The 26,809-nt window shown below is 39.9% G+C and overlaps 1 protein-coding gene across 4 annotated transcripts; it reads left to right on the forward strand.

The window, feature by feature from the left end:
* The first annotated feature begins 1,326 nt into the window (after positions 1–1,326).
* Positions 1,327–25,811, forward strand: LOC114690952 (phospholipid scramblase 2). Of its 4 annotated transcripts, none has more exons than XM_037207836.1 (9): positions 1,327–1,785; positions 2,021–2,105; positions 10,156–10,236; positions 16,116–16,158; positions 17,886–18,106; positions 18,223–18,384; positions 22,153–22,209; positions 22,749–22,910; positions 25,481–25,811. In XM_037207836.1, the coding sequence occupies exons 1-9, from the start codon at positions 1,775–1,777 to the stop codon at positions 25,508–25,510; spliced, it is 852 nt and encodes a 283-aa protein (XP_037063731.1). In that variant the 5' UTR covers positions 1,327–1,774; the 3' UTR covers positions 25,511–25,811. The 4 variants fall into 4 exon arrangements, with proteins under 4 accessions (XP_037063731.1, XP_037063732.1, XP_037063730.1 ...); XM_037207835.1 differs by lacking the exon at positions 1,327–1,785 and adding an exon at positions 13,778–14,010 and having other exon boundaries at positions 1,863–2,105; XM_037207837.1 differs by lacking the exon at positions 22,153–22,209 and having other exon boundaries at positions 1,467–1,785.
* Positions 25,812–26,809: the final 998 nt, after the last annotated feature.

The following is a 26,809-nucleotide window of genomic DNA, read 5'->3' on the forward strand; positions in this document are numbered from 1 at the left end:
TTCCTGCCCGTGAACCTCCTACCCACGTGCAATCAAGCAGAGTCAGTACAGAAGGGTCAAACAAACTTGTTTAGGGGAGTAGAAACGTGGTTTGTTCTCTCCCATAAACAATCACCTCCAGCACTTCAGGAACCAGCTGTCCCTGGGCAAGGGGCTTGCAGATCAGAGGTATCTTTGTTTCATGGACCTCTAAGGTGCAGTAATTAAAACTTAAAATGTAACTTTGGCTCTCACAATAAAAGACAAAGGCCACCAGGCCCCTTTTTTAGGTTGTCAGGTTTTTGCCTTGGGTCAGGAATGTGAGGAAGAAAACAGCCCTTTGGAAGTTTGCCACCTTTATTTCGCAGCCATGGCCTTGTTCCCTCTCTGTCTGCCTATCAGGGATTCTAACTACTAGTCCCTTTCCAGAATTTTTATTTGTTAAGAAACTAAAAGAATTCTGTAGTCATTTTGTGGGGCGGAGTGAAGGGAGATAGGAAAAAACAGCCCACAATTACTTTGTGTAAAAGAAAAACAGACTTAGGAAATAAGGTCTGTGATGGCTAACTAAGTTTAGACTTACTATGGTTGAAAGACCAAAGAAATAAAAAAAAAAAAAAAAATGCCTCATAAGGTAAGTCTCTGGCTTGTACAGGCTGTACCCTAGCAGCCCACTCCCCCCCATATCCCTGCAGATGTTGAAGACTGTTGTTAAGTGGACTGATCTTGTAAAATTTGCTGTTCTAGCAAGATAGTAGGTCATAGGTAAATAAAAAGAGAAATGAAAAAGAAAGGTCATGACTGTTCCTAGGTATGTTGAAGAAGTTTATTGTAGCTAAGAGGGAGAGCATAAGCCAGAGGCAGAGACATCTGCCAGAGGCCATATCCAACAGGGCTAAAAAGAGCTGGGCCATGTGAGGGGGACTGAGGGGGACTGAGGGGGACGGGGAGGGTAAAGGGGCTGCCAACCAGGAGGGGCAGTCTGGGCTAAGAAACTGGCCAAAAGGGTTAAAGGTAGAACACCCACCCCCACCCCCACCCCCCAAAAAAGGGCCAGCTAACCAAAACGGTTGGATTATATAGGAAAGGGCAGTTGTGGGAAGGGCAGCTGGGCTCCCGGGCTGGAGAAGTTTTAGGGTTGTGGGCTGGGTATGCCATCCATACCCTGAGGGCAGAAGAGAGAACCTGGTGGCCAGCATCTGCTTTGATATGTTAGTTAAACTTTGGCCTGTGTTTGAGACCTAAAAATAACACCAACTGCTATTTTCTGCTCTTGGAATCAGACTTGCCTACTCTGCTCAAAGACTAGGACAACTGCAAGACATATATGTTAAAATTAGACTCTGCCTACAAGGAGACAAAATACATTTAATCTTGTGGCTCTGGACTTGAAAAGCCCTGGGCTTATTATGATTAGAAGCCGCAGACTTGTTGCCAGGAGTGGCCAGCGCCAGTATTTAACAAATCCTCCTCTTATTAAAATTTATTCATGGTCATGGCGAATCTCCGAGCGACTCCAGACCCAGGGCAAGTCATGAGGAGACTCTTATCTCAGAGAAACCTATTTATCCGGATGTGAACAACAGCTGTCTCATGATTTTAACAAAAACACCATAAAGAAAAATAGCACTGGCTGGTCATGGTGGCGCCTACCAGTATTCTGTAGGAGAAGTAGGGGATTTGAGGACCACCGGCATAAATCCTCAGACTCTCCCATCCCCAAACAAACAACCCAAGACGAGCAAATCTAAACAAAAAAGAAACGAAAACATTCTTGAGTCCCAGAGTCTGAAGAATGCCGTGGAGGTCAGAGTAAAGGAAATTCCCATGAGTTTGGAGCTGGTTGGGGGGGCGGGGGGTGGGGGCGGGCAGGAAGGGCCTAGAGCTCAGCTCGCTGTTTGGCTGGGCTTCACCTTGGGTGCGGGGGGCGTACCCCTCCGAAAGGGATTGAAATCTTTTTATATGCAAAACGCAAAACTCAGGAAAGGAAACCCGAGCCACGAGGTCACTTTACGGCGCTCTTCTTCCTCCCTAACTTTAGTGGCGGCGTGTGGCACCTGTCCTTTTCACAGAGGGGTCTGGAGAGCAGAGCCAGTGCTGGTTCCAGGATTCCCTGCTCAACAACGGTAAGCCAGCTGCCCTGGCTGTCTCAAGAGGATCTGTGGCCCTCGCAGGACACAGAAAACACAGAAGCCCTTGAAAGAGGACTCTGAGGGTGGAGATGTGGGCTGGAAGTCGGGAAAAGTGTCCTAGACGGCTGGAAAATGGAGGTGGGCCTAGGGGCAAGGAAGAGGCTCTGGCTGGCGAGGTAAAACGTAGCTCAGTAAGGTTTGCCTGCAGGTGGGTAGGGGTTTAGGGTTATTTTTCATGCGTCTTTTAACAAGGAGACAGTTCTCCCATTCTCTAGCGTGTCTTTAGAGGGGTCTTTTGTCTTTCCATTTCAGTCTTTAGGTTGTAAATAAGATTTCATGTTTAATTCGGGGAAGGGCCCTATCTCAATGGAGGTCATCAGCCTTGTCCTGACATCTGTCTACATTTGTAAAAAATCTTAACTGTAGAGACAAAAGACCAAAATAAAAACACTCCCCTCAACCCGAATAATTAGAATTAGTCCTTGACTACTAGTAGCAGGACCTGGTACTTGTGAGAGCACACACAAACATTAGAGATTAACTTCTAATGGCCCAGACAGCTCACCTCCAAGGGCCACCCTCAAGAAGGACAGTTAGTGCTATAAAACATTACTTAACAAGACGATAGAGTACACACAGTTGAAATGCACAGAGCGAGCATGTTAACACCAAGTAACTTTTTTTTTCTCAAGACAGGGTTTCTCTGTGAAACAGTCCTGGCTGTCCTAGAACTCACTCTGTAGCCCAGGCTGGCCTTGACCTCAGAGATCCACCTGCCTCTCTCTGTCTCTTCCTGTGCCACCGCCACCACCCCCTAACTGTTCTTATCTGTTTCAGACACCCATTCCCTCTCAGGAGGGTCATTCTCTGTGAGAATCTACTTGCTTCTGTCTCTCTTGAAGCAGATGTTATTAAACTTCTTAAATATATAAATTCTGGTCTGGTGACTGCTTCTGTCTCCTGCTCTGCTTGTCATTAACCTGGCCAAAGTATACGGTTTGTACAGGGTGTTTTCAGACATTCCGCATGCCATTTGTGATACAAAATGCCAAGATACAGATGTTCATATGTCATAAACAATGCCTAGGAAGTAGTAGATGGCTTTTTTCTGCTCATTTTTCTCTTCATGCCTAGCATCCGATACCACATCCTGCTTGAAAAGATCCCATCAGGCCCCAGTTCAATTTAGTAATACTGCTTCACAGTTCAGTGGAACTCTGAATCAAGGCCAGCATGGAGGTGTATCAGAGGAATACATCACAAATCCCGATAGCTATTGAACAGTAAATATTAATGGAGCCCACACTGTGCTTGGCAGTCTAGAATGCCAGATGCACAGGAAAGGCACAGAGGTAGAAAGGAGTGGGTGGATTAGCTAGCTCACTAGCTTTCCACTCAGGCTTTCTCAATGTGACCCTCTCTCCACTGCTTCCTATCTCCAGACCCTGAATTTCTTCAGGTATACCCCTCTCAGCTTGTTGTAGAAATTGTGGAACTAGTACAGACCTAAAGGATTAAACTGATTTTACACCAGTTGTTGTGGAATATTATTTTAAGGTGTGTTCCTTTTGTTTATGTTGCATTTGTTTAACTCTGTGAAGCTGTGTTACTGTGCCTGTCTAACACACCTGATGGGCTAATAAAGAGCTGAACAGACAATAGCAAGGCAGGAGAAAAGGATAGGTGGGGCTGGCAGGCAGAAAGAATTAATAGAAAGAGAAATCTGGGAGGAGGGGTAGAAGGAAGTAGCCAGAGAAGGAGGAGGACCCAGGGGCCAGCCACCCAGCTACACAGCGAGCAACAGGGTAAGAAAGAAAAGTATACAAAAATAGAGAAAGGTAAAAGCCCAGAGGCAAAAGATGGGCAGGCGAATTTAAAGTTAAGAAAAGCTGGCAAGAAACAAGCTAAGGCCAAGCATTTTTAATTAAGAATAAGCCTCCGAGTATGATGTATTTGGGAACCCAGTGGCAGCCCCCCCTCCAAGAGAGCAAAAACAACAATCGACTTAAAAGTTGTTAGAATAGATGCTACCACTTCATAAAGGACTGAGTGAGAGTTGGCTTTTATTATGTAAATATTTAAATACTTAAATAGAAAATGTTTGTGTAACTGCATGTGTGTGCCCCTTTGTCCTGGCTGATATATAACCTACATTCAAAGTTTATGAATAAAAGTCTCTAAGATGCTATCTACAGTTGTTCCTAAGCATATTGTCTTCATCTTAGAATGTGAAAGTGGATTGTGTTAGAAAGTTTTACTTTTTTGTTTGTTTGTTTGTTTTTTTGTTTTTTCGAGACAGTGTTTCTCTGTGTAGCTTTGCGCCTTTCCTGGAGCTCACTTGGTAGCCCAGGCTGGCCTCGAACTCACAGAGATCCGCCTGCCTCTGCCTCCCGAGTGCTGGGATTAAAGGCATGCGCCACCAACGCCTGGCCAAGTTTTACTTTTTTAAAGCATACATTGCATTTAGCCAGATATCTCCATTACAGCATTTGTAGCTTGTACCATGTTCCCAAGGCATCTTCTAGCCCAAATTTGCGCAAACACAACTATTCTGGCTCCATAGGACAGTCACCCCAAACCACAGTTGAACAACTCAAGTGAGTGTCTTTTTAGATGTTAACCTTTCAAATGCACAAACTGTATCTACAAACATTGCCAGGAGTGCATGAACATTGTTTGACTTGCAACTTATTTTCATTAATTTTGCCTTAATCTCTGACCTACTGTCTCCTCGTTCCCTCAGTATAGTGTCTCATTCTCACTTACTGGTGGGACATTAGAGACTTAGTATTCTGGCGATGGCCTCCAGAACAGAAGAGGGTGTTGGCAAAGTAAGCTGTAATGTGTTACAAACTTTGGGCCCTAATCATGTAAACTGGTTTATCTTGAATCACTTGGGATGGGAAATTTTGTTTGTAGATACTTAGCTAGTAATTTCTCATTAAGTAGCCGAAACCTACTTTTTACTTATTTGATTGGCATGATGGTTTTGTGTGGAAACTGTAAAAGAATTTCTTGATTTCTGGGGCATGGGTTGAAAAGCTTTACTAAACCATGAATTGTGGAGACAAGTCACAACCCCCACAGCCTTCTCCCTCTCCTTGCTGGGAGAGTGTAGAAATTATGCAGTAGCTCAGAACATGAGTATAGCCTTATGGTTTTTAACAAAATGATGCCTCAGCTTCCCCTGAACATCTTCCATGTTTCAGAAGATGTGTGTGATCATCACATTGTGCCTAAACTCCTGTTCCGGTGCTATGATGATTCCGGTGCAGGATAATTCTACCAGAAAATTCAGGAATACATCATGGATATTTCTTCTTTTCCTAAAGTTTTTTGTAATTCTTTTTCTTCCTTGGGAGGTATTTTATAATGGTGACATAAATATTAACCAGTTCATTAAGCCAGATGTATACTTAGCGGTTTTCAAACCCCAGTGACATGCCTGAGAATAGGCCCATAAAGACAGAGAAAACTGCCAGGCCGTGTTGTCACAGGCCTTTAATCCCAGCACTTGGGAGACAGAGCAGGTGGATCTCTGAGTTTGAGGTCAGCCTGGTCTACAGAAGGAGTTCCAGGACAGCCAGGGCTACACAGGAAATCCCTGTCTTGAACCCTGCCCCCCCAAAAAGATGGAGAAAAATCAAAAGATCGTTATAGTAGCACACAAGAGGGAACACAAAGCAAGCCTTGACTGAGTATCTGGCTTTATTCATCAGGCACAGAGTTGCTCATTTTAATTGGTCCATGTACAGATAACACTTACAAAAGCACCTAGAACTTGGAAGCACAACTCCTGGCGTACCATTTTTAATGCTTGTGATGTTGTGTTACTGCTGCATTTAAAATCTGTAGTACAGTGAAGACATGTATTGCTGCACTTTCACGATAGGTTCTCTCCCTCAGTAACTTACATGTGAAGACGCATAGGAAGAAGGGAAGAGGAGCATGAACTAATGGGCATACTTTAGAGTCCGTTCTGTGTGAAGAGTGAGTGATTCTCACAGTGGAAGAGTAAACACTGCTTATTCTCATTGGTGCACAGAAGGCAGAGACCACCAACTACTTAAGATCCACCTGACACACAGTTTATGGATTCCCATTTTTCCAGCATGTTCTCAGTTTCTAACTTGGAATAGATTTCTCACCTTAACATAGCTAAACATAAGCTGAGGTATTTTTGAAGTAGAAAAGAAGTATTTTCACCTCATATATATGGATGTAAAGTGTAGCCAGATGCTTTTCTGCGTCCCACCTGGTCCCGCAGCAGCTTATAAAATAATCGTTCAGAGGCTTGATATTAACTACAAACTGGCCTATTGCTCAGGCTTATTACTAACTAGCTCTTACAACTTAAATTAACCCATTTCTGTTAATCTTAAGTATTGCCATGTGGCTGTGGCGTTACTGGTCTGCTGGCATGTTGCTCCTTCTGCAGCTGGATGGCATCTGCCAGACTCTGCCCTTCTTCTCCCCGCCTACCTCTATCTTATCTTGCCATAGGCCAAAGTCGCTTTATTTATTAACCAGGGGGAACAACATATACTCACAAAGTACAGAAAGACATCTCACATCAATAAAGTCCAAAAATTATAATCCTAATTCAACTAACTGAACTGAAAACAAAAAAAAAGGAATTAACAATTTTTAATATAAGATAAGGAAAACTTGCCTATACCTCTCCTTGTAGAAATCATTTATGATTTACCTTTAGATATACTTTGGTGCTTTTCTGACATGAAGGTAAGGTGAGAGTGATGGGCAGTAATCCATAAAATTACTGTTAAAATTTGTTGAAGTTTGCAGAACCTTCATTAGCCAAGCATCATCAGTAAAGAAAGCTATCTTTAAAAAGCAAGGGGGGGGATATATATAGATTGAAACTTTACAGACAGGTTGAGTATGTTGTGTTCATAAGGGACACTACCCATTTCTGCCCCTGGTTCACTGGACTCAAAGCCTTTCAGAAAATTGTTAACCATCATGGGCCAGCCACCAATTTCTAGTCTTTCTGAAAAACCCAGCATAGGAAGAGGGTCAAACCCAAAGGAGTAACTGGCTAGATGAGGCTAAACCAGATAGCTGAAGACTAGTCCATGGATCTGAGTGTGTAGCTCCAGGACGCCTTGATTGAGCTGAGCCTGTCAGCTTGTCTGTTTGTGACATGCTAACAGAAGGTCTTCTATTCTAGGACTGTTTAAATCATGGACAAACACTGTGAATAGTTTCAGTATTCTCCCTATTAAGTTAAATCTATTTACCTGTTTCCTGCCACAATGTTTTGTCCTTTATTCTTTGTTTTGTTTGCTTTTTTTATGCTACAGAATCTAATGCCTATTTCAATATTTCAATAACAGAGAAGATGTATTGCAAAAATATTCAATGCCATGAATTTTTTCCTTAAAGCCTTTGGGGAAGCTAAGTATTAGGTATGTTGGTAAACATTGTATATGTAGAATGCATTTCAGATGGGATAGTTTTATGCTTCTGTCTACATTTTATGTGCACAAGGCTTATTCTAGTCAAACAAATTAAAAAATGATTAACTGTAAACAACTAGTCCATTCTAACAGGTCCTCAGACTCACGCCTTTGTATATTTTCATAGCACTGACTTGAGTGAGCACCAGTCATAATGCTCTGCTTTTTCTCTCGGGAAATTTTTACATAAAATGTGTGTCTATCAAATGCTAACAAAAGAGTTTTGCCTTGGTAGACTTTTAATGTTGTCACCTAAGGAGAACAAAAGGCTTTTCTGAAATGATCTTAATTTTTTTCTTTTGTCTTTGTTGAAATAACAATAAACTGATGCATCTCAAATCAACCTAGCCTTGATGGCTAGATAGACCATCTCCCTCATATTTCCCCCAAGGAGTTGATCTTCATTAACAACTTTAGCATTGACTTCATGTAAAATTCCACAAAAGACTTTAAAATGTAAACTTATGTTGACTGAAGTTTCTTTATATATTAGAAACTTTATGGTGATTCACTTCAATTTAGAAAGATTCATTTGGCTAAAGTCACATTTAATTCTTTTGTTTCACATACACGCAGTTGTATGTGCATGTATATGTATGTATGTGTGTGTTTATATGCCTAAATAGAAATTCTACATAAATGAGAATTATGCATATAATGCACAAATAGGAATATACATGTAAAATGAAGGTGATAGCTTCAAGATAAATTGATAATCCTGTTATTTTATGTTACTGGTACAGAAATTAACCTGTAATTATTATATTTTTGGTATACTTGAACACCTGCCCATTATCTTAATTTCTCTTTATCAATTCCTCTTGGGAGTCCTGAAATTAGAATCCTTTCTTTGCTACCTAAACCCCAGAGACTATGAGTTCCTGACTCACTGAGACCATCTGGTCCTAGTTATGTGTGCAATTTATATCATTCAAAAGGTAAGGATTGTTACAGGGCAGCAAAGTGTGTCATTTCAGATCAGCATAGATACCATCAGGGCTGGAGTGTGTTTCCTTTGGATGTGCTCTGAGACGCAGTGTGAGAGTGGAGTTTATAGGCAGGGCTTTAACAGATTGGAGAACTAAGTAAGCATCGAGGCCTCTCATCTACAGCCGAGAAGTAGGTTCTAATGGAATGGCCCATGGTGTTTCAGAGATCTGCAACAACTTAGGATATATTAAAGGAATTTGGGCAAGAGATTCTTTGTTTCCTGAATTTATGTGGTTGCCATGAACTCTATACTGTCGAAGCTGTCATGAAACAATTTGATGAGAAAACTGGCTTCAGTCTAGTCTTTCTCATGAGCACACGTAAATGAATGAGTTGAGTGCTATTTGAAAGTCCACAGAAGAGTTACATGCAGAAAATATTAGTTTAAAAGCCAGACTGTTTCCTTCGATGTTAAGGCCATGTTTCTATAACTCAACAATGGAAACATTTGAATTTACAGTCAGTAACCCAACAATAACTGGAAGAGAAAATAAAGTAAGTATAATGACTACTAGATCATAATTTCTGTAATGACAGAGCCGTCGTCACCCAGAGTGTAACCAAAAGTAATACAGAAGATGCTCCTTCGTATTTATTGATACTTGAGATGGGTAAATGACTCACTAGAGAGACATGACTATGATATAGTAGGCTGAAACATTTTTTTGTGCATATAGTAAGATGATTCAAGCCATAATATATAGAAGATAACATGGTAATCTTACATGTTACTTGACGATAACTGAATAGTATAGTTTTCAGAAGTCAGTTACCTATAACTTAGAAACTTTGTACACTTCAGCCCCAACAGTGTAGGTACAGGATAAGCATAAAAATGGCAATACAGAAGGGTATGTACTAAAGATTTATTTTGTTTTCTTACCTGTGTGTATGTGTGTGTGACTATGTGTGCAGATACCCCCAGAGGCCAAAAGAGTGTTAGATCCACTGGAACTGGAGTTTCAGGCAGTTGTGAACTGCCCAGTGTGAATGCTAGTATCAGAACTCGAGTCCTCTGAACAAGCAGCAAGTGCTCTTAACAGTTGAGGCATCAGGACCCTAAAGTTAATTCTCAAGGCAGTGATTACAAGCCACTTAATTCATAGTTTAATAAACGATTGTCTTCAGTTTGTACTCTCCTGGGAGGAGTTAACGGAGGAATTGGAGTGAATATAACAAAACTACATTGTATGAAATTCTCAAAGAATTCATGAAAATAGTTATTAAAAAGCAATCCACATTTCTAGCTGTACCATCACCACATACAGGGCGCTTTATTACTTTCTACACTGCCTATGTACGCGTACTTTTAAAATTATCTTGGTTCTTATGTCACATATGAAAAATCCTGGGGATCCAGCCTCAGTCCCAGAGCTGCCTCAAGCTACCTAGAAGAGAAGTTGCTGCAAACGGGATTCTGTTCCATGCTGGCTCCGCTACAGGAACAACTTGATGTGTTGACTTGACTTTGCATGTTTCAGTTCAGCACCACACATCATCTTAGCACTGTATACCCTCTTCCCAACGCACATCTCACTTAAGCTGATAAACATGTACCTCTCTCTGAACTGCAGGCATACACATGGAGGCTCCTCGCCCAGGAACACATTTGCCAGCTGGGTATGCCCCTCAGTATCCACCAGCAGCATTCCAAGGTAAAATACTTGTTGCAGAAGAAAAAAAAATAGCACTAACCAATTGATGTTCCCAAGAGAGAATGAGGTGATGACTACGTCTTTATTTTAGTAATTGTTGTTCTTAAAATTCCATTGAAGAAATGTTAGTTTTTCTTTTGTTTTAGACTATACATGCTTTCGAAATAAATAGTTTTTATTTATAAAGGACAGTAAATATTAGGAAGAACTAATGCAATACACAAATTTATATTTACTCATGAAATATAATATTGTTAATAAATTAAATATTGATACAGATAGTAAGTAAATGTTTTGTTGGCTGTTTGTGCTGAAAATTGCTTCATGTGATGATATTTAGGAGATTTAACGGTGGGTGTTTTTGAACCATGAAGTATTTAGAATTAATTGTACTCAATGAAAAATAACAGAAACATAAAACTGGAAACTGCTTACAACAGAAATGTTACCATTTCATAAAACCCTCATTTTCATGTTGTAATGCATACAAAGGCTTTACTCCTTTATACATACTGTCCCCTTCTTCAGTCACACATAATACATACTAGATGTTCATTTATCTTTTCAAAAAGTAAACTATTTCAGAGACCTGGGAAATGCAATTGTCAGCATTACTGGACTTTCGTAAATGCCAGTGCTGATGGTGTACCCAGCTTTCCCAGTCGCAGGCTATCCAGATCCTCAGTGAGCACACTGGGGATTAATATCAAAGGTGTTCTGGTTGAGCAGAAGGGTACATGCGTTTCGTTTTCTTTTCTGAGTAAACAGATTGGCTTGGGAGTTGAATGGCCTGTGTAATTGTCTTAGAAAATTCCCTGTGGGTCTTGGGTCTTATCCAGATGTTTGCAATTAAAGGAATAGGAGCTGGCTAAGCTCCAGAGCTCTAAGGCAGCACTTCACAACCATGGCTGTCATTAATTTTCATTTAAAAATACTAATACAGAGAACATTCACAGGGCAATTAAACCACACCTCTAAACAATGGCTGGTAATTTCCAAAAAGCCAGGTGGTTCTAATGTGAGGAGGCCTGGGTGGAAAACGTCTGTTCTCATAGACACAGTGCTTGGAGAATTCCTAGATTATCCATAATTTAACCTAGGTACCCACAGAACAGTTTAATTAACCTTATAGCTAATTGAAAGTAGGCATACATGTTAATTCAGTGAATATCAGTCATGGAGTATACTAGAAAAGGTAGCTTGGTTTAGGAAAGACGAAAAACCTGTTCTTCCACCCAAAAAGCTGAGAACTGGAAATGATTAACTGCCTTGTGATCTCTTGGGCCAGGCCATATCAAGCTCATACAACCAGGACAGGAGGTGACTAAGAATCTAAATGACCCTTATAGCCAGAGTCTTCCCCCAGACTCCTGCAATCAGGACCAGAAGTGACTAATAGCCCAGATGACCTCTAAGCTATCTGTTTGACCAAGACTAGGCCAGTCCCTCCGTAGGCCCTTAAGCTAGTAGTACATGCAATATATCTCTAGAACCCATCTTCTTGGAAGAACCATCAACTTCCTGTGTTGAGTTTCAAAGTAATTATGCTTCCTTGTGCAATGGGGGTTGTATTACACCAGGAAACTATTTCCAAATTGTACTGTGTAGATGGATTTTTCTTTGGGTCACCAGCTTACAAATAATGACCTGGGAGATTTACTATTAACTATAAAAGCTCTGCCTTAGCTTATGTTTTTTCCTACCTAGTTCTCATACCTTAACCCATATTTTTTAATCTATGTTTCATCAAGGGGCTTGATACTACCCGAAATTCCCATCTACCTCTCCTGCCTCGCTATCGGCCGTTCAGCTGTTTATAACACCAGTCACAGCAATACATCTTCACGCAGCGTACAGATATCTCAAAAACAATACTTGGCTTAAATACATTGGAAATAAACCGCCTGTTATTAGACTCCTGGAAGTCTGATACAGGTTGATGAAGTCAATATGCACTAGGTTACCATTCTTATCTCTTTGGCATGGTTTGTGTCCCTGTGTGACACCTGCAGGGACCCTCTCAGTCCTCCTGAAGCAAACAGCAATAAAGGTCATGAATGGGGGATAGAGAGTTATGTTCTTCTGTTAAATTAATGCATTCAATAAAAAAAAACATAGTTTTAGAGGTCCCTCCAAAAATTAAAATGGAACTATCACATTCCTTCATAAAGGAATCTGTCAGCATACCACAGGTAAACATTTATCCATTCTTATCATTATACCACTTGTAATAGCCAAAGCATGGTGTCACCCTAGATGCTTAGCAACAGATGAATGAAGAACATGCACACACACATACAGGTTTTATTTAGTCTGAAAGAGGAGTGAAATGTCATTTGTAGAAGATGGATGAAACTACACAGCACCATATTAAGAGATACAAACCAGGCTGGGTGTGGTGGTGCACACCTGTAATCCCAGCACTTGGGAGGCAGAGACAGATGATGGATCTCTGTGAGTTTGACCTACATAGCAAGTTAAAGACCTGCCAGCCAGGGCAGTATGGTAAAACCATCTAAAAAATAAATATGAAAAAATGAAATAAAACAATAACAACAGAAACAACAAAAAGCCAAAGGGAGAGAGGGAGAGAGAGAGAGAGAGAGAGAGAGAGAGAGAGAGAGAGAAGCCAAATTTCCAAAAACAGATATCACTTTTTATTTTATTTTATTATTTTTGTGTGTGAATTCTAGATTTAAAAACATGTCTGTATAAGGTCAAAAGCAGACTCAGCTATTTGAGCCACTAGTCAGAACCCAGTGGGAAGATAGATAGTGAGGGTGATACACAAGAGGGTGATGGAAGATGAATTGTGAGCTAAGGTGGTGATATGATATGTTGATGTCACCATGCAATGTGTTACTTTGTCTGCTAATTTAGTTTTTAAATTGTTGTGATCTTCAATCTTGCTCTAAACTGTGTGTGTGCATGCATGCATGTGTGTGTTTGTGCACATGAATGGTGCATAAGTAGGAGCTATAAAGAGAGAGAGCATATTGTAGTTCATTTCAGAGGTCAGATTAAAAAAAAAAATCATCTAAAACCCAGTAACCAGATAGAAAATCAGTATGATCCAGATTCACTCCGTGGTGACAGAAACACCTGTGCATCTGGCTTGGGTCTCATTATGTGCTGATGTCTAGATTCATACTTCTTCCTACAAATAATTTCATGCTTCTTTATGACTGAATAAACCATTATTCATAACCGTATTTAGATTCATAATATCTGTAGCTATGTCCTATCTATACTTGTGTGTGTGTGTATGTGTGTTAAATTTTCTTCATCATCTATTGGTAGACTGATTGTACATCTTGGCTTATATGAATAGTACAACAATAAACTTGGTTATTTATTCTTCATACCTATAATTAGAAGCGAGTGTAAACCACAGACACTTCATTGAAAAGTCTTCAACATTGAGTGGAGAGGTTGCAGGATACTTTTCCATAAACTGATACCTTTTCTCTGTGAAGTTGCAATTTTTTTTTTTTTTTTTTTTTTTTTTTTTTTTTTTTTTTTTTTTTTGCTCTTATTTCAGGACTTCCCGAACATACTGGATGCCCCACACTCCAAACTGACTACCAAAGTCTCCAGTCTGGTTACCCAGGGCCTCGGGCTGGCTATACAGTCTTAACAACTGGCAGTGAAGGTTATAATGCAACCCGGCTTCCTACTCAAAATAACCAGACTATCGTCCTTGTTAATACCCAGTGGATGCCAGCACCACCACCTCTTCATAACTGCCCACCTGGGCTAGAATACTTAAGTCAGGTAAATCCAGATCTTCAGAACTCACAAAAGACAAAACTATATTTCTATTTCTAATTGACTTGGGCAACAAATGAATAATTCACCAAAGCATAACATTTTCCTCTGTGTCTTCTGGTTACTCATAATTCCCCTAGAGGAAGTTCACTTGCTAAGTGAAATATGAGATAATTGTATTTTCTTTTCCTGTGAGTTCAGTCTATGATAATAGCCAACAGGAAGTATTTATTGTACATTATTCTAGTCGCTGTTCCAAGTACAGTCCTCACAGAAAATATGTGATGCGTGCACAAGATAATTATCACCGTTTTTTGGAAGTGGCAACTGGTATCAAAAGATGTTAACTGCTTTGTTGAGGCTCAGAAACCAAGGAACAGTCATTGTGATTACTTTTTAAATGTGGGCTTTGGTAATGAGCACAAAAGCCTTTCACCCCAAGAATGACTTACAGCCTTGGAATTTGAGAAAAGAATATTTAAAAAAAAAATTATTATTATCTTTAGGTGATACCTAAAAAAGAGCAATTTTTAAATTTTTTTTCTTTGTTTCTGTTGTTGATGGGGTTTTGTTGTTGTTTGTTTGTGTTTGTTTTTGTTTTCTGAGACATGGTTTCTCTGTGTAGCCCTGGCTGTCCTGGAACCCACTCTGTAGACCAGGTTGGTCTTGAATATGAGATCTGTCCTCTACCTCCCAAGTGCTAGGTTTAAAGGTATGCACCACTACTGCCAAGAAAAAGTAATTTTTTTTCATATATGTAGTTTTATAGACTATAAGGCTGCCTTTATTCTTTAGAAAATTCAATATTGCAAATGTCTCCAGTGAGGGAAGAAAGTCTGGGTTTTGCTGAACTATAGTTCAGTGATGATGAGCTTTAGCAAAAATATGAAGTGTGAAAAGTCAGTGAGGTAAAAGGGCTGTGATGTTCACCCAGTCTATGAACACATCCAGAGGGCTCTATCATAGCCAAGCCATCTCCAGTCTGTCTGGCACACATGGTACCAACATGTCCTGTGTGTGTTCAAACATCAGACTTGGAAATGTTCAGTCATTGTGAATGCTCAGCCATCAAGGGGACATCGTTATCAATTGATACACACACACACACACACACACACACACACACACACACACACACACACACACACACGGCTAGGGAAATTGCAGAGAAGGAGACAGAGATAATGTAGAAGTAGGAGAATAAGGAAGGGTGCTGTGGAATGCTGTCTTTTGGATGTGGTATGAATATTGAACTCATGAACTCACAGCAGCTGTGTTTACCTACAAAGACCTGAACGAGATGAGCCAAGCAGAATTCCTCCACTGAAGCTGGAAGGGCTCCTGAGTCCTCATCCCTAGCTGAGGAGCTCTGGACACTGGATAGCTGCTGGAGAAGGAAACTTGCTCTTCTTTGGGTGTGATCACTGGTAGACTTCCCATCCTCCATTGGATGCCTCCACACCTATGTACACAGGGGAAACACTAATTGGACTAAGTGGAGTATTTAAATAGAGGAAAGAAGAGAATTTTTCAGTCCTAATTGTGATCTTTAAAAAAAAAATAGACATAATTTAATCAAGGCAAATAAATATTGAGGAAAATTATCACTTACAAATGATAGCTTCCTATAAGAAAATGATTTGAATAGATAAATAAATTCTCAATCTCATCTTCTGGCAAGAACATTGTTTTGTAATTTATGGGAATTCCATTATAAATCAGCTTTATTTGACTTACAAATTCTTGCTTTTGAAATGAACAATTTAAACAAACTGACATGGGTCTGGAGAAATGGCACAGAAATTAAGAGCAGTTCCCAGTCTTGCAGAGACCCAGGTTTGATTCCCAGCACGCACATGGCCACTTAGAACCATCTTCAGCTCCAGTTCCAGTGAGTCTGTCTCCCACTTCTGGTCTTTGCGAGTACTGCATACAAGGAACACATACGTGTAGGCAAAACACTCATACACATAAAAATAAATATATCTTTAAAAATATTTGTGTTAAAATATAAAAATTTAATGCTATACAAAATAGAATGCAAAGTGTGAACCATTGCTCCTTCTAAGAATTGATTGATGACTCCATGCGCATTCTCTTTTCCGGAACAGATAGATCAGATTCTGATTCACCAGCAAACAGAACTTCTGGAAGGTGTGTATCCGTTATATTGATGGTATTTCTAGAAACAGGGACCATTTATATGGTTATGGGCCTGCCAGTTGCCTCTCCTACAGCACTCTTTTGTGGAAGGTTCAGCTAGGACGCTACAGACATCTCTCTTCACTGTAAAGAAATTATGAATGTCATCTCCTGTCCACTTCTGAGAAGTAGGAGTTGGGTGATCAAAGCGTCCTGTGCTGGACATGTGTTCCCATGAGATCTCACTGTGTTAGAAAGGAAATAATCGACACTTGTGCTCTTTCTCTGCTTGCACTAAGCTAGCCTCACCCTTCACCTGACTCCTAGCACTTAGCCGCTCTCTGCCAGTGTGTGACCAACTTGAGACTTGAGCAGAACCTCAGGCAATGGTTTGGTTCCCAGAGTGAATGGTCCTTAGGAATTGGGACAGCGATGATCCTTTGTAAAGTCTTTGTTAGTAACCCCAGCTTCTGCTGGATGTACAGAGGAGGTCTGTAGAATCTGTACATTGTGGACTGTGGATTCCTAGCTGAGATGCAACATGTTTGGTGTCGGAGGGACGGAGCACAGCCCTCCCAAGGCTGCTCCTCCCAGAATGCTCCTGGTCTGAGGGGGCAGGGGGAGTGCTTCCAGATGCTTCCTTGGGTCCAGTGTCCCCAGATGCAAAAATAACTTAAGACACAGGTGCATCACCACACCTACCAGAAGGCAGCCAGGAAAGATGTATGAACGAGTGTCCTCTTCTAGCTAGGGGGGTCATTATGAAAAGTTGGCTGGGATCTAGAAAACACCTGTGTGGGAGGGCCAGCCCCAGCGATTCACAGGTCCCGAGAAGAGGTAAGGTGTCACAAGGAAAGAAGTGAGTCAGGCACGATGATGGGGAGAATATTGCAGATTGACTGGCAATCAGGTTGCTTCTTTATTTATGCAGATTCATTAGAAAAAGACAGTCTCACGATTTTTCAAAGGATATAGATTACATCATTTTATCTCCGGACATTTGTTTGATTTTCTATAACATGTCCAGGGTCATAGGGTCAGTTATAATTAAATAAGTACAGATAGAACTGATTTTGCTTTTATCATAGTCCCATAGCCCCATTTCAAAGAACCTATAGACTATTTTTGGTAGGGCAAGCATGCTTAATATATAACAGCCAGTTTCCATGGCCTGATGTCCTGTTCAGATTCACTTCCACCTTCACTCTCCATTTTCACATCTGTGCTTTTAGAAAAATTCTTCTCATTGCTTTTGCTCTAATAGTGTGGAAAGGTATATATGTTGATCAATAGTTTGAGGTATATGTGTGTGTGTATGTGTGTATGTCCATACACACATACACACACACAGACTATAAACATAGTCAGTCACTCCATAAGCACCAAAGCAAAACTCTGCCAGATGAGAAGACTGGGCATTTATCCACACACCTAGCCCCTCCTTCTCCCTCAGCACTCCACCACCACAGACACTGAAGCCCCCTTGTCATAGTCCATGGAGGTGGAGATGGAGCTTGCTCCCTTAGGAAGTCTCACATATGGACAATGTCTTTCCTTCTTACCTTCATCTTCTTCTCCTTTCCCATTGCCCTGTCCTGAGTCCAGATCATCTCTGCACTGCTTGTCTCCCATTTCCCACTGTTCCCTGCAGCCTCAGGCACACCTTCCCACTGCTACCTTAGGAGAGAGTCACTGTTCCTAGCAGAGTGGTGAATGTGGTTTCCCCTGTGTGTTTTCAGTCTTAACAGGCTTTGAAACAAATAATAAGTTTGAAATCAAGAACAGCCTTGGGCAGATGGTTTACCTAGCTGTGGAAGATACTGACTGCTGTACTCGAAACTGCTGTGAAGCAGCAAGACCTTTCACCTTGAGGATCCTGGATAATCTGGGCCGAGAAGTCATGACTCTGGAGAGACCCCTGAGATGTAGTAGCTGTTGCTTCCCCTGCTGCCTCCAGGAGGTCAGTGTGAAGTTCCTACAGCAGCCGAGGAGTGCAACAGGAGTATTCAAGCATGCATTAAACCTGGACTGTGTGGCTATGGTTATATTCAACACACACTCTTCTTGCTTTTGTAGATAGAAATCCAAGCTCCTCCTGGTGTGCCGGTCGGTTATGTGACTCAGACCTGGCACCCTTGTCTGCCAAAATTGACTCTTCAAAACGAGAAGAAGCAGGATGTTCTAAAAGTTGTTGGTCCGTGTGTGGCATGCACCTGCTGTACAGACATTGACTTTGAGGTAAGAAGTATCATAGTGTTCATAGGATGTGCTTTCCTGAAAAAGAATATATTCCTACAGGATGAAAAGAATATATTCCTACAGGATGTTCTCAATGCATTACTTAAATAGTGTGAGTTGATGTGTGTCCATCCAATTAATGGTCATTTAATTCTTCATAGCAAAGGTCATTACTCTGATTAAAGGTTAATGTGGAGTATCCTCAGTGTCATGCAAACACAGGTCAATTCAGATAAATAAGAAGGAAAAGAAAACATTCCAGCATTTAAAAAATTCTATAGCTTTTGCTAGTGATTTACTGAATGGCTAGACTCTTTACTGTGTAAATATGAGGTCCTGGACCTGGATCCCAGCACCCACAGGAAAACCTTAGTGTGCAAGTATCCACCTCTACTCCCAATTCAGGTGTTTGTGAGGGGGAGGCTTCCTAAGGCTTGCTGGCCAGTCAGTCCATCTCAATAGGAAAAAGTCTGTCTCAGCAGGAGACACCTGGTCTCAATAAGGTGGGCAGTGATAAAAGACACCTAACTTTGACCTCTGACCTCTGTACTCACCTTGTCATACATACCATGCCCACCATGCACAAACATGAATACATTAATACACACACACACACACACACAGAGAGAGAGAGAGAGACAGAGAGAGAGAGAGAGAGAGAGAGAGAGAGAGAGAGAGAGAGAGAGAGAGACTCTTCCTTCTGTTAAGACAGTATTACTCATTTTAAATCTAAGAGTAACCAAGACACTTAAAGCATTTCCAGGGCCCTTCTTTCTTCCCTCAGTCTGCATTATAAACCTCACCAGCTCTTGGGAAGGGACACAAATTTTGTCACTTGGAACTCCTGTCAAAACCCCACTGATGTAATGAAGCTTCAGTGTGGTGAGTGGAAGCCATGGTCTTTTCTCTGGTGTTTCATTTTCCAAATTTTCCATGACCCAGAGTGAACTACGGCTTGAAAATCTGGAATAGAAAATTCCTGAAATAAACAGGACTTAAGCTGTAAATTACACACCCTCTTCCCAGTAGTATGAACTAACCTCAGGCTGTCCTGTTCCATCCTGCCTGGATGTGAGTCATCTTCCTGCACACTCTCCCAAAGGTCCTTCCCGGCAGCCTCGGCGGGGCCAGTCACGAAGCCTCCTCCTGTACTTCCTCAGTGCAGAGGTCCAGCACTCTTCAGTCAGTAGCCTAAGCCGCCACGTGACCTCTGCAGCCACATGACCTCTACAGATGTCATCTCACCACCTGGCTCTGTTCAACTCCCTTCCTCAAGAAATAATAGAAAAAAAGACCTTTTTAGGGACATAACCCATTCCCATAATATTTTTCATAGATTATTATCTTTTTTATGTTTCACTAATAGGTTTTTTTTTTTAACAGCTCAGTTCTCCCAACTCATAAAATAAGCTCTATAACAGAAATACAATAATAGGAAAGAGTTTCACATACATAGAGCTCAGTAGCATCTGTAGGCTTCCAGCAGGATCTTGGCCCAGCAGCTCTTTCTCTTTCTCTCTCTATATATTGCACAGTTCTTCTCTGGGCTCTGATAAACCCTTGCAGGAAATTAGGCCATTGGAATTTGAATATGTCTGACATTACAACAAATGTCCTAGCCAGGCTCATTGCTCTATTTTTACTGGCAAGCATTTAAAGATGGGGAATTTGTTAAATTTAAAATCCATGTATTTTTCTTGGAAAATCAAAATGAGGAGAAACTGGACTCAATTTCCACACAGAGGAAGGAGTCTCCAAAGCTGAGTAAAGCTGTCACTTTGTGGAAACTCCTCTGGAACCCCAACCCCAGATCTCTCAAAGGTTTCTGCTTTCCAGGTTCATTCAGCTTTTACAGGGCTTCCTGCATTCATATGGACTCAATTACTCTGAGAATCTGGGTGTGTTAAGGTGGATTTCTCTTCTTACAGGATGTATGTCTAAGGACAGAGCTGAGAGTTTTAAGAAAATACCTGTAACAGAAAAATGTGTCTGTGATATATGTGTATAAAAACACTTATGAACATTTGTAATGATAATTATTCATACAGAACATTATGCTTGTGTGAGGATCAGAGAAGGTAGTATTTAGTTACAACATATGATAGATTTATTTTCTTTTTTTTTAATCAAGTAATGCTATTAAGGGAAATTTTGCTGTCATATGCTTAATTAAAAAAAACTGGAGTTTTGTGATATTCTTTTTTTTTTTAAAGATTTATTTATTTATTTATTATGTACACAGAAGAGGGTCTCATTGCAGATGGTTGTGAGCCACCATGTGGGTGCTGGGAATTGAACTCAGGACCTCTGGAAGAGCAGTCAGTGCTCTTAACCTCTGAGCCATCTCTCCAGCCCCTTATGATATTCTTAATGATCATGGATGCCTTCAATTACCCATTGCCTTAAATGAGTTACTTTCCTTATGACAGATTTAGAATGATGATATCTATGTCCTGTCTTTGACAGAACTTAGAAAGGCCCATTTGTTCTATTTCCTATAGAGTTAGTGATGGCAATGTTCATGTCTTAAAAATGGGAAATGTTCTAATGAGCCACTAACAATGACTTTAGAACTGTGAGTAGAGCAATAATAGTTATTGGTATGCCAGTTCATTAATTCAGAGATGAAACTGTCTTGTTCAGCTGTCTTCTTTAAAATGCTACCTGGGCTCTGGGGGTGTGGCTTAGCAGACAAAGGCACTCGCTACCAAGTCTGATAATCTGAGTTCTACCCGCAGGGCTAGTGGTGGAAGGAGAAAAATAACTTCCCCAAGTTGGTCTCAGACTCCTCCACCTACGCTAGGTGTGCAGGTTCACACACACACACATACACACACACACTCTCTCTCTCTCTCTCTCTCTAAAAAAATTCTTAAATGTCTCAAAAAATTCCTTTTGTTCTGGTTACTTTTGACTGTAATTTACAATTCACGTTTCTGATCATCCCTCCAGCAAAACTATATATACATCTGAAAATAAATTCAGTTAATTTTAAGGTACTGCTTTGTAAAACACTGATAAATAGTTAAATGTTGATCTTTAGTTTTGGGTTTATGGTGCTGACAAATTGCCACTTATCTTCCATCATACAATTCACACTTCAAACATGTATATGATATGAGGTTTTATGACTGACTATAAATGCTTAAATTAAATTAATTAAATTAAAAACAGCTACTGCAATAAAATACTAAAATATTGCAAAAGAGGATTTGTTTTAAGCCAGCTCATCATAATGTCATGTCTGATACAACTATAATGGTTCATGACTTTAAATCAAGGTCACTGTGTTCACGTCATGGCCTTTTAGGTCAGCTGAGTTTCTGTGCATTGATGGAAGCTCATGCAGATGGCGATAACTTGGTCCAGGAGGTGACCTCCCATCTGCTCAAGGAAAGTGTGTCCTAGGACTGTACCCACAGCAGCTCAGTGAGTAATACTGCTCACTGGATGCCCATGAGGGCAAGCCAGTTAGCCATGGTGAACACTGAAGTCATCTGCCATATCCTGTCATCAAATTAGACTTAATGACAATGAAAACCTAATTTTCACAGACCACAAAGTGTGGATGTGGAGTAAAGGTACCACTCTACAAGTAATAATTTGTATCTTCATTCATATTAGAAGTAAATCACATTTAAGGTACCATCCCCCTCCAGCCACCCCAAGATGTTGACTACCTCTGAATGTCCCCATGTGTACTTGGTGGATCCTGTCTGAGGCCAGGGATTTAAAGGATTCTGTTCCCTCCTTTAATGCCTTTTGCAGGTTTGGAAAGGACATACCGCCTCCTCATTTGGCTCATGCCTTTGTATACATACTTTGGTGAGCATCCACATGCCCTCTATGGAGTGGCTTTAGTTAGTGCCCTATCTGTTCTACTGTAAATTGGGGCCTTGGACTTTCCTCCCACAGAGCCCCAAATCAGAACCTTTTCCACACTGGAAATCTGATTTACATGCTTCTCTTCTTGTACTTTTTACTCAGCACTTGTTATCAAGTCCTACCCCATCTCTGCCCCAGAAGCCTTCCATGAAGCTTCTTGTTGGTCCCTTCCACTCACCAGCTGGTCTTTAAGTGTTTCTTGGCTTTTTGCACTTCATGCCCCACACTGCCCATTGCCCCATTGGTAGCAATGAGCCTCTGCCACATTTATTTACACCTGTGTGAAAGCTATGCTTCTCAAAGCAGATAATCTAACAAGAGTTTCTTCTTTTGTCTTTTCAATAGCCTCTAGAAATTTAAGAAGAGAAATATTTTTGAACATATTTTAAATAAAATATTTGCCCGGCTTTACTCCAATTTTGAAAGTCGGCTTGCCATACACCTTCTACAAACCCTTACGCTTTTCTTTTCATATGTAGATCAAGTCTCTTGATGAGCAGTCTAGAATTGGCAAGATCTCCAAGCAGTGGTCTGGGTGTGTGAGAGAGACCTTCACAGATTCAGATAACTTTGGGATCCAGTTCCCACTAGACCTTGACGTGAAGATGAAGGCTGTGACACTCGGGGCGTGTTTCCTCTTAGTAAGTCTGTTCCTGCTAATCCTTGGTAGAAATTGTTCCATAGTGATTTGGCAGATTGTGTGTCCCAAAGTGACATTATTACACTAAGGGGTTTTATACAAGGTTCTGCTTTATTATAGCTCTTTAATTGCATGTAATCCTGAAATTCGGATATGGATGACTATTTTCTCTCTGAGGAGTCTATACCTTGTCACAAGGCAAGACACAAATTTTATTATTCAGAGTTTCTTGTCTTTCAGATTTTATTTTAATAAAACATAAAATTAGACATTTGTGGAAGTGTTGAATATGTACTTAATTGGAAAAAGTCTGATTGAAATGTACATGTTCGCCGGGCAGTGGTGGTGCACGCCTTTAATCCCAGCACTCGGGAGGCAGAGGCAGGCGGATCTCTGTGAGTTTGAGGCCAGCCTGGGCTACCAAGTGAGTTCCAGGAAAGGCGCAAAGCTACACAAAGAAACCCTGTCTTGAAAAAACCAAAAAAAAAAAAAAAAAAAAAAAAAAAGAAATGTACATGTTCAATCATTAAATTATCAACTAATATATAACTATAAGTTACAATAAAGTTATATATGCAGTCATGCCTCTAACTTTCAATTTCTAGAATATTCATGGATTGAAGAGAGAAATTAATTTATACATTTACATACCCAAGTATCCAGACAGTTCAACTAAATCAGGCATTCATGATCAGTATTTACATAGTACCCTAGGGGATTCCAATATGCAGCCAGTATTGATCATTACTGGAAGAACGCAATAGTCCTCAGCCTTAACTACACAGGAGAAATACCTAGAGATTTCAAACTCTCCCTGCCTAGATTACAACTCTACTAAATTCAACTCTGCAGTTTTATCCAGGCTTTTAGTCTAGATAGAGTTCTAGCTGGTTCCATTATGTAGCAAGGTTTGAAACATGAGATATCTTAAACACTGATTTGGAGATGCAATCAAGAAAAAGAAAAACAAGACTTGTGCAGCCCTGTAGTCTGTGTTCTTCCACCAAACAGATACAAAGTTAAATAAAGCTAAAATAAAACAGGATGTCACCATAATACCTATTGTGAGTCTTGTTTGGGCATCAATTCAAGAAAAACTATATCAAAAAGACATGAGAATTCAAGTAAATATAAACAGTGACTGGCTATTTGATAGTATGGAGGATTTAGTCTGATATTTTAATAAAAACAGTTGTCCCCATCTGCATCCCTTCAATATGAACTGGTTTGATAAAAGATTTTTGCTTTTAAATAGTGTGGATAGGAGAATGGGGTTGTATGATGAAGTAACTGGTAGACATAGCTTACTCATATTAGTCATTATTGAAGCCAAATGAGCAGGTGCTGAGGGTTTTTGCACTAATGTTCTTTATTTGCGTTATGCTTGGTTTGTTTGTTGCAAAAAGGTTAAATAAAACCAACATTTAATGTAAACAAAGAGAATGTGTGAAAGTAAATTTGGCTTTAATGTGGGGGAAATATTTTAAATCAGGGTCTGGGCATGTGAAAGAGCCTGCATTTAGGGGAAGCACATAATCTTCAGTTTTTATGGTGACATGAAACAGGGTTGGAAGGGAATGGGAATTGTTTTCTCTGGAAGAGACTTTATAGATAGGAAAACAGAAAGTTCTGAACGTTATGGCAAAGAAGACACCACATGTTCAGGTGTCCCTGCAATGGATAATAAATGAGATGGTAAATATGTGTATTGAGCTTTCTACAATATGAGCGCATATTGAAACACCACCCCATGGTCTGTAAATGCAGGCACATTTTCTATCAATAAAAATGTGTTATTGCTGCTGAGTTACTACTGTTGGTGAAATAAAAGAACAGAAAAAGTGGGAAAGAAATAAATTCCATAAGATTTGATAGTTACAGAAAGGAAACAATAGGTAGGTTTAGAGGAGAATTGCTGCTCCTGAGCCAGACAGAAAGCTTGATCTTTATTTCATTCTGCATGAAAAGGCTACATCAATAGAAAGTCTAAAGCTGCCCATGGATCTCATGTTAATTAAGGCATTGCAATGTTTGAGAGAAACTAGAAGTTAGGGAATGAACAGGAGGTGATGAGCACTGGTGACTCTTCCAGAGAACCTGAGTGTGAATTCCAGCACCACATGACAACTAAGGACCACCTATTAGTCCAGTTCCAGGGGATCTGACGCCCTCTTCAGGCCTCCATGGGCACTGCTTGCACAGACATGTGTAGAGACGCAACACTGATAAACGTAAACTTAAATCATTAACGGAAAAAAAAGTTACAACTTAGGAAGAAAGATGGAAAGATTTCAAAGGAAATATGAAAAATATTTAGAGAAAGTATGAGGGAGTTAATTAAATTGATACAGAAATGGAGAAATAAATACAATTACAGAATCTAATTGTTATTGTATTCAGAAGGGAAAGGTCATGCTTCTTTATAGACTTTCCAACATTTACCCACACTACATTCAGTTTATCTTGGATGACATTATGTTATTGAGCATTAAGTGCTCTTAGCTTTCTGTATCTGAGAACAGGCTATGCTTCGTTTCTGAAAAACTATTTCTATGTTTTGTTTCTGTCTAGGATTACATGTTTTTTGAAGGCTGTGAGTAGGAAAGAAGTCGTCCGTGTGGTGGGGACCAGCGAAAATGACAGAGAAGCGTTGATGTCTCCACAGTGAGACCATGTATATGGGAAACTGGTGGCTGTAGTTTTCTGTATTGAAATTTCTCAGAATTAAGCTATAATACATGAGGCATAATAGATACAGTTTTGCTTTCTAAATGACAGTTTATCCTCTACATAATTGGAATAGACATGGGCTTACTTCTTTATACACATCTAAATTATTCACTGAATTAAAGGTAAAAATGAAAATGTATATTTAGAAATAAAACATTTTATGGAAAAGTAAGTTAAATCATAATTTGATGTATTTTTCATTTTCTGTTCCATTTAAACCTTGCTAGTGTTAGTTATAAAATTATACTTGATCTTATCAAATCTAGTTTATTTTTTACAAAAAATCTGATGTTATTTTGAAAATATATATTTTGAAAGCTTTTCTAAATGTTACTATTTTGTTGGCTGGGAAATACTACTCAATAAAGTGCAAATAAGAAAAAGTAAGGTATATTTTCTTCTGTCTTTAGGAAATTGCACTAAATGCCCTTTTAAAATTTCTACTATTACAGATTTTTAATACTGAAAAGTCCTTAACTTACCAATTTTAAATGCTTTTCAGTGACATGTTTTTCTGCCAAGAAACACTAACTTTTAGGACTCACTCTTTCTACAACTTTACTATTGGTACACTGTTTGACATTATCGTTTATATTCAATTATTAATTTAGAACCTATCATGGATATGGCCAGGGGACAATTTGATCTTGTCTGTCCCTCAACTAAAGTTCAGTCTCCCAGGTCACTCTAGTTTATGTCAAGTTGACAATGAAAACTAACTATGACATCAGGGTGTTTTACCAAGATTTGGGGCTGTGGCTATGATAAAACTTAACCATGTACTTCTTAGGCCTTTGGGACTAGGTTGTGGGAAGAATGTGGAAAAGTTTGAAATTTAGGGCTACAAAAATAAAAAATGCTGTTAGCAAAGCTAAAGTGGCCATTCTGGTGGGTGTTTGAGTGACCAAAAGGCAGTGAAAAATTTGGACTGTTAAGGCCTAGTTTCATAGGGCAACACGAACACTTTAGAACAGGGCTAAGGCCGTTCATGTTCTATTCTGACAAAGAGTCTGGTTTTGCTTTGACCATATTCAGAGAATTTGAATTAACCTGAATTCAAAATTGATGACCTGGTTTGTATGGAAGGGGACATTCTAAGGCAGGATGTTATTGAAACTGTTTCTATTGTGATTTCTCACCACAAACATTCAGATTGTCTGTGAGAGAAAG

This window comes from Peromyscus leucopus, chromosome 7, assembly GCF_004664715.2.
Source record: "Peromyscus leucopus breed LL Stock chromosome 7, UCI_PerLeu_2.1, whole genome shotgun sequence".
Taxonomy (NCBI): Eukaryota; Metazoa; Chordata; class Mammalia; order Rodentia; family Cricetidae; genus Peromyscus; species Peromyscus leucopus.

What these genes read in the sequence shown, in the direction of transcription:
- LOC114690952 (XM_037207835.1), top strand. Translation starts at nt 10,164, where the DNA reads ATGGAGGCTCCTCGCCCAGGAACACATTTGCCAGCTGGGTATGCCCCT. An exon ending in GCCTTTGTATACATACTTTG is followed by an intron (nt 22,210 to 22,748) that starts GTGAGCATCCAC and finishes TTTCATATGTAG; the next exon opens with ATCAAGTCTCTTGATGAGCA. An exon ending in TCGGGGCGTGTTTCCTCTTA is followed by an intron (nt 22,911 to 25,480) that starts GTAAGTCTGTTC and finishes GTTTCTGTCTAG; the next exon opens with GATTACATGTTTTTTGAAGG.